General features: G+C 19.4%; 1 protein-coding gene across 1 annotated transcript in view; it reads left to right on the plus strand.

Moving 5' to 3' along the window:
• Positions 1-8,860, plus strand: part of LOC145276692 (RYamide receptor-like) — a 907,224-nt gene extending 898,364 nt beyond the window's left edge. The window contains exon 5 of the mRNA XM_080127879.1: positions 8,216-8,860. Coding sequence (XP_079984005.1) covers positions 8,216-8,626 — 411 coding nt within the window. The 3' untranslated portion in view covers positions 8,627-8,860. The remainder of the gene's footprint in view (positions 1-8,215) is intronic.
• The last annotated feature ends 720 nt before the right edge of the window (positions 8,861-9,580 follow it).

The following is a 9,580-nucleotide window of genomic DNA, read 5'->3' on the forward strand; positions in this document are numbered from 1 at the left end:
TTAATAATTAATAATAATGTACTTTTTATAATAATTTATATTTACTAATAATTTATAATTACTAATATTTAATATTAACTAATAATTGAAATTTCATAATTATTAATATTTACTAATAATTAATAATTACTAATAATTAACATTTCATAATAATTAATATTTACTAATTATTAATATTTAATAATAATTAATAATTACTAATAATATATATTTACTACTAATTAATATTAAATAAAAAGTAATATTTAATAATAATTAATAATTACTAATAATTAATATTTACTAACAAAAAATAATTACTAATGAATTATATTTACTCATAATTATTAATTACTAACGATTAATACTTACTAATAATTCATTTTTACTAAAAATGTATATTTACTAATTATTCATATTTACTCAAAATTAGTAATTACTAATAATTAATATTTATCCATAATATATATTTACTTACAATAAATAACTACTCGTAATTAATAATTACTAATAATTAATATTTATTAATAATTTATACTTCATTGATAATTAATAGTTATTAATAATTACAAATTACCTATTATTACTATGTACTAATTAATGATAACTAATAATAACTTATATTAAAGCAATAAAAACTAATTATTAATATTTAATTGTAATGTTTACAAATAATTGATATAAAATATTAAATATTTACTAATAATTAATCTTTAATAATAATAAATAATTATTAATAATTAATATTTAAAAATGATTATTTAACAATAATTAATATTTTACTAATAATATATATCTAATAATAATTAATACTTACTAAAAATTAATAATTCCTAATAATCAATATTTCATAATAATTAATATGTACAAATAATTAAAAATTACTAATAATTTACATTTCATAATACTTAATATTAACTAATAATTAATAGTTACAAATAATTAATATTTAATAATAATTAATATTTACTAATAATTATTAATTACTAATAATTAATATTTACTAATAATTCATATTTACTAAAATTTATATTTACTAATGTGTAATATTTACTAATAATTAATATTTACTAAAAATAAATATTGACTTATAATTAATAATTAACAATCATTAATAATTGCTAATAATTAATATTTGCTGATTATTAATAATTACTACTAATTAATAATTACTACTAATTAAAAATTACTATTAATTAATAATTTCTACTAATTAATATTTCCTAATAGTTAATATTTACTCATAAGTAATAATTACTAATAATTAATATTCATTAATATTCATTAATAATTAATATTTATTAATAATCAATAAAAACTAATAATTAATATTTAAAAATAATGTGTACAAATAATTAATATTTAATAATAAATATTTACTAATAATTGATCTTTAATAAAAATTAATAATTACTGATAATAAATATTTAAAAATAATTAATATTTACAAATAATTTATAATTGCTAATAATTAATATTTAATAGTAATTAATATTTAGTAATAATTAATAATTAGTAATAATTAATATTTCATAATAATTAATATTTACTGCTCATTTATAATTACTAATAATTGATATTTCATAATAATTAATATTTACTAATAATTAATAATTACTAATAATTAACCTTTTATACGAATTAATATTTACTAATAAGTAATAATTACTAATAATTAATATTAACTAATAATTAATATTTCATATTACTTAATATTTACTAATAATTAATAATTACTAATAATGAACATGTCATAATAATTAATATTTATTAATAATAAATAATTTCTAATAATTAATATTTTATAATAATTAATATTTACTAATAATTAATAATTACGAATAATTTATATTTACTAATAAATCCTTTTTACTAATATTTAATATTTACTTAAAATTGATATTTGACAATAAGTAATAATTATAAATAGTTTATATTTACTAATAATTAATATTATTAATAATTCATATTTACTAAAAATTTATATTTACTAATGAGTAATATTTAGTAAAAACTAATATTGACTTGTAATTAATAATTAACAATAATTAATAATTGCTGATAATTTATATTTACTAATTATTAATAATTACTAATAATTAATAATTACTACTAATTAATACTTACTACTAATTAATATTTACTAATAAATTATATTTACTAATAATTAATAATTAGTAATGAGTAATATTTACTAATAATTAATTTTTGATAATAATTTTTTACAAATAATTAATATTTAATAATAAATATTTACTAATAATTTATATTTGATGATAATAAATAATTAATAATAATTAATATTTGATGATAATAAATATTTGAAAATAATTTATAATTAACATTACTAATAATTAACATTTTATAATAATTAATATTTATAATAATTCATAATTACTAATGATTACTACCTCATAATAAATAATATTTACTAATAATTAATAATTAATAATAATGTACTTTTTATAATAATTTATATTTACTAATAATTTATAATTACTAATATTTAATATTAACTAATAATTGAAATTTCATAATTATTAATATTTACTAATAATTAATAATTACTAATAATTAACATTTCATAATAATTAATATTTACTAATTATTAATATTTAATAATAATTAATAATTACTAATAATATATATTTACTACTAATTAATATTTAATAAAAAGTAATATTTAATAATAATTAATATTTACTAACAAAAAATAATTACTAATAAATTATATTTACTCATAATTATTAATTACTAACGATTAATACTTACTAATAATTCATTTTTACTGAAAATTTATATTTACTAATTATTCATATTTACTCAAAATTAGTAATTACTAATAATTAATATTTATCCATAATATATGTTTACTTACTATAAATAACTACTCGTAATTAATAATTATTAATAATAAATATTTATTAATAATTTATACTTTATTGATAATTAATAGTTATTAATAATTAAAAATTACCTATTATTACTATGTACTAATTAATGATAACTAATAATAATTTATATTTAAGCAATAAAAACTAATTATTAATATTTACTAGTAATGTTTACAAATAATTGATATAAAATAATAAATATTTACTAATAATTAATCTTTAATAATAATAAATAATTACTAATAATTAATATTTAAAAATTATTAATATTTAACAATAATTAATATTTTACTAATAATATATATCTAATAATAATTAATACTTACTAAAAATTAATAATTCCTAATAATCAATATTTCATAATAATTAATATGTACTAATAATTAATAATTACTAATAATTAACATTTCATAATACTTAATATAAACTAATAATTAATAGTTACAAATAATTAATATTTAATAATAATTAATATTTACTAATAATTATTAATTACTAATAATTAATATTTACTAATAATTCATATTTACTAAAATTTATATTTACTAATGAGTAATATTTACTAATAATTAATATTTACTATAAATAAATATTGACTTATAATTAATAATTAACAATCATTAATAATTGCTAATAATTTATATTTGCTGATTATTAATAATTACTACTAATTAATAATTACTACTAATTAAAAATTACTATTAATTAATAATTTCTACTAATTAATATTTCCTAATAGTTAATATTTACTCATAAGTAATAATTACTAATAATTAATATTCATTAATATTCATTAATAATTAATATTTATTAATAATCAATAAAAACTAATAATTAATATTTAAAAATTATTTGTACAAATAATTAATATTTAATAATAAATATTTACTAATAATTGATCTTTAATAAAAATTAATAATTACTGATAATAAATATTTAAAAATGATTAATATTTACAAATAATTTATAATTGCTAATAATTAATATTTAATAGTAATTAATATTTAGTAATAATTAATAATTAGTAATAATTAATATTTCATAATAATTAATATTTACTGCTCATTTATAATTACTAATAATTGATATTTCATAATAATTAATATTTACTAATATTTTATAATTACTAATAATTAACCTTTTATAAGAATTAATATTTACTAATAAGTAATAATTACTAATAATTAATATTAACTAATAATTAATATTTCATATTACTTAATATTTACTAATAATTAATAATTACTAATAATGAACATTTCATAATAATTAATATTTATTAATAATAAATTATTTCTAATAATTAATATTTTATAATAATTAATATTTACTAATAATTAATAATTACGAATAATTTATATTTACTAATAAATCCTTTTTACTAATATTTAATATTTACTTATAATTGATATTTGATAATAATTAATAATTATAAATAGTTTATATTTACTAATAATTAATATTATTAATAATTCATATTTACTAAAAATTAATATTTACTAATGAGTAATATTTAGTAAAAACTAATATTGACTTATAATTAATAATTAACAATAATTAATAATTGCTGATAATTTATATTTACTAATCATTAATAATTACTAATAATTAATAATTACTACTAATTAATAATTACTGCTAATTAATATTTACTAATAAATTATATTTACTAATAATTAATAATTAGTAATAATTAATATTTACTAATAATTAATATTTACTCATAATTAATATTTAATAATAATTGATAATGACTTATAATTAATATTAACTATAAGTTTATAATCACTAATAATTAATTTTTACTAATAATTAATATTAACTAATAATCAATATTTACTAATACTTAATATTTACTAATAATTAATATTTACTAATAATTAATATTAACTAATAATTGATATTTACTAATAAATTATTATTACTAATAATTAATATTTACTATAAGTAAAAATTTACTGATAATATATAATTAATAGTAATTAATCTCTACTCATGTTTAATAATTACTAATAATTTATATTTTCTCATAATTAATAATTACTGATAATTAATAATTACTAATATTTAATACTTTCTAATAATTTATATTTACTAATAATTAATAGTTACTAATAATTAATATTTACTAATAATTAATATTTACTAATAATCAATATTTACTGATAATTAATATTTACTAATATTTAATATTTACTAATAATCAATATTTACAAACAGTCAATATTTACTGATAATTAATATTTACTGATAATTAATATTTACTAATATTTAATATTTACTAATAATTAATATTTACTGATAATTAATATTTTATGATAATTAATATTTACTGATAATTAATATTTACTAATAATCAATATTTGATAATAATTAATATTTACTGATAATTAATATTTGATAATAATTAATATTTACTGATAATTAATATTTGATAATAATTAATATTAACTGATAATTAATATTTACTAATAATTAATATTTGATAATAATTAATATTTAATAATAATAAATATTTGATAATAATTAATATTTACTGATAATCAATATTTGATAATAATTAATATATACTGATAATTAATCCTTATCTAAAAAAACAATCACAAACATAATTTTATCTTTGATGATTTTATAAACGTTGTTGACCAACATGTATTTTCGAAAACTTCTCAAATCTGACTTAGTATTTTCTAAATGGATTCTGGTCCTCCTTAAGTCCTGTATATTACCTTAAACTATATCCGATGGGGAATCCTTTAGAGAGTGTGGAGCCACCCTGTAATTGCCATTGCTCCCAGGTCCACTCTGACCCGGAGTGGTAGTACGTTTTAGGTCCCAAGTATAGGTTAAATAGAAACTGACTTGGAAAAAAAACTAATATACTCTGTTAAAAACTTTTTCTTCAAAATCACTGGATTTGGCATTAAATAACTTGAAAAGGGTTGATACGCCGTAAAACAATAACAACCAACCAACCATCTGCTCCTCCTTCTTAAGGTGTCACGTCGATGCTCGTTGTTCGATATAAGCCATGCAACTCTTCAATAGAGTTGCGCAGAAAAAACAACAGCGACGTTTAATCAATTTATGTAAAACTCCTATCGGCGAATTACGACCGTGGTTAACGAACCTACAACGGCTAAGAAAAAAAACTTTAAAAGTTTTGACAAATAAAGCATAACCTTTTCACAACAAATCGAGGTTGCCAGATTCTCCAATCGGGGATTCGCTAATTGAAAGAGATAAGGCGAAATTGGATGGATATGGAGAATGTTAACGAAAGCTGAAAATAAAATATGTCGTTTACAAATGAAACCAGGTGAATCATAGGGTAGAACGAATCAACCAATGTAATGTGATGGGAAAGAGGGGAATGGATGTGAAATGTTTATCACAACAAAATAAGCAAAACCAGAAAGACTTTACAGTAGTTATCTCCCTTGAATGTTTACCAAAGGAAAAATATGTAAAATTGACTGATGCGGTGTAATTATGTTAAATAAGGGACTACTTTCTATTTATTTTAATATGCCCTAGACAACTCGTGCCCGTTTGGTCAGTAGTTATTCATCTATATAAAGTTACGTATAATCATTTATTTTATTTTATTATATCCATAAAACTGAGAATGTGTGTGAGGATACTTCTCAACCTATATACTTAACGAATTTTAAATCTACAGACTTGAAATTTGGTATATAGAGTATTCAGACTTCAGACATGTGGAAAAGTTTTTAATCGGTTTTCACTCGATATAAAGAGGACTGCTAAAGGGTCTAAATTGAAAATTTGGTAATTAGAAGTCATCATATTTTTTATCTGTTTACCAACTCTTTCACGAATACGCATGCACGACCGTCTTTTTAAAACGATATTAGGGAAATCTGTGTCAACAATAGAAATATTTCACATGAAATAAATGAACGTATTCCTAAACTATTGAACCGATTATTTTGAATTTCGAAATACTTCTACTAGGAGTAAAGGAATCAAATGTGGGCTATATTTAGTTTCTAGTAAAGGTGTAAAAAAGGGGTAGAAGCTCTTCTATGAAAATCCAGATACCTTCGATTTGTATGAAATCTCAACAATAGATATTGATTAATAAATATTCCTTAAATTTCAGTTTCTTTAGAGTATTTTAAACAGTTTGTAGTAGCAACTAGCCGGTCGCCCGACGTTTCGCGGTCATAGCATACATTTCAATATACTTTAATTTATTCGTATTTATTATTATAGAGCCAATTCTTTATTGTACCTAATATATAGTAGTGGTTTCAACAGTTTTAAAAGAAATATGACTTGGATGCTATCAACTAGAATCGAAACCAAAACATTTAGCGCTCCAGCTTTATTCGTTACCATCTGAGCTAACAACAGATGGATATCAGAACTTTAAAACTTAACAGACTTTATTGCATAAATGTATACTTTCGCATACGTAAAAGGTACACATGTAGTCGACTTACGCCTGCCAAGTTCCAATTTGTTTTAATATAGGAATAGAAAAAATAAATAAATAAAATAAGTGATTAAATAAATAAATAAATAAAACTTGTCAATAGGAAAATGAGGTCGCCACCAGAAAAAAAACTATAAAAACCTAAGAAAGTGAAATATTGATGATGAGAGTATAATATAACTTCAGATCAAATCGAAAGCTTAGGCCAATAAATAACCGCCGAGTTAAAAGATACAAACACTTCTCTAGTGTGAAAGCTTAACCACACGAAATCGTACTTCCCCTATTTGCTTACGCCTACACCCTTCCTTTACCATACCTCCCTTCAAAAACCCTAACCATAACCATAACCATAACCTCCCTCCAAAAACCGCTGCTGCTCACATTCACAAAGTACAGACACCACTTTCTTCCAAAGCATTAACCCTAATCCAAATATATTATTAAACTAATGTCATTTTCGCTCCCGTTTCAATATAGATTTTTCTTTCTTTTTTTCTTTTCTTGTTTTTTTTTTTTCTTTTGTTTTGTCTGGCGAGGTGTTATCCCTGAATTGGGATTCCACTGAAACACGTATGCACATATGTAACCAATAAGGTTTGTATAATATATAATAAACAGACTATATATATATATATATATAAAGCTGAACGTCTGTGTGTGTGTCTGGTCACGAATAGGCTCCTATATGGTTGACTATTATAGAAAACTGATCACATATAATGATAGAAGATATCGCGACTGATCTCACCACATTCTCTCTTAGACCTTATACCAATGGCAGTACCCCTTGGTTGGGGTGAAAACAAGCAAAATCAAAACTGTTCACTTAATAATGATACATTTTTTAAGCAAATTTCTTCAATGTTGTATTTTTCAGATAATCAAGATGATGGTGACAGTGGTGGTCATTTACGCCATTTGTTGGCTCCCTCTGCACATCATCAACATTGCTGGAGATCTCAACCCGGGGATGTATGACCTGCCGCACATGAACATCGTTTGGGCGCTCTTCCACTGGCTAGCCATGAGCAACAGCATGTACAATCCGATCATCTATTGCTGGATGAACTCCAAGTTCCGTTTGGGATTCAGAAGGGTCTTCAGCCGAATGCTATGCGGAATCGTCAAGGTCCGTGACGAGTCGGACAATTCACGCAATTTCAGTCGGCAAGAAACGGTGGTCACTTCGGTTCATACAACCAGCGTCCGTCGAATCTGCTTCTCCGGGAGTAGAGTGAAATTTACACAAGAAGACATACCTTTGCAATCGACTAAAGCTAAGGCTTAATAATAATAATTGTTTTCGCCTCTGGAACTTATGAAAAGAAATCCAGCGAATATTGTGACATTTCCAAACAAAAATGTATTTTTAAAACTGATATTTGGTAAATATATGATAAAACACAGTTTACTGTGTGACATGACTATTTTATAAAAGATAATATTTAATGGTTTTAATATACGAAAAACGCAATCAAAAAATAAAAACCTTTTATCTAATTTATGCATCGGAAAAAAGAAATGACAATTTCAATTCGATTGAGTTCAAAATTTTCAATTGAGTCAGTATTCTTCATTAAAATTGAATTTAAATGCAGATGAACCATAAGAGGTAGACATACGTATTTTAGTTTAAACTAAGAATGCAATAATGTAGATTTCTGAATTAATTAGAATTAATACTAAAATAATTTTGGATGACACCAAAGTCCTTTTCTCGAGTAATAGCAATACATAAATATATCTATATATGTGTAAAATTTGGAATTAAATTCAATAAATAAAAAATTAAGACAAATTCATTATTCGCAAGGAATACAATAATTTAAAGTTTTTTTCTTAATCCATTGATTTGCAATAAATAGCAGATCTCATCAGAGGAAATATTTTTAATGAAATACACACGTATATATATATATATATATATATATATATATATATATATATATATATATATATATATCGACAGCATTTTTAATACATATTTGATTAAACAGTAGTAAAACAAATTTTGTTCCCTTCTTATTCAATTTTAATTTTGTACCCTCAGAACCTGCCCGACGACGACTCATCAAAGTCGAAAAGTATTGCAAATATTTCTTATTGACACTGGAGCATAACATTGGAGTTTTTGCCAATCAACTGGTACAAATTAGATAAAAATGGAACATTCACTTTTGTTTAATCAAACATGTAACACACACACACACACACACACATATATATATATATACATATGCAC

The sequence above is a fragment of the Euprymna scolopes genome, chromosome 5 (genome assembly GCF_053919585.1).
Source record: "Euprymna scolopes isolate OS-2025 chromosome 5, ASM5391958v1, whole genome shotgun sequence".
NCBI lineage: Eukaryota > Metazoa > Mollusca > Cephalopoda > Sepiida > Sepiolidae > Euprymna > Euprymna scolopes.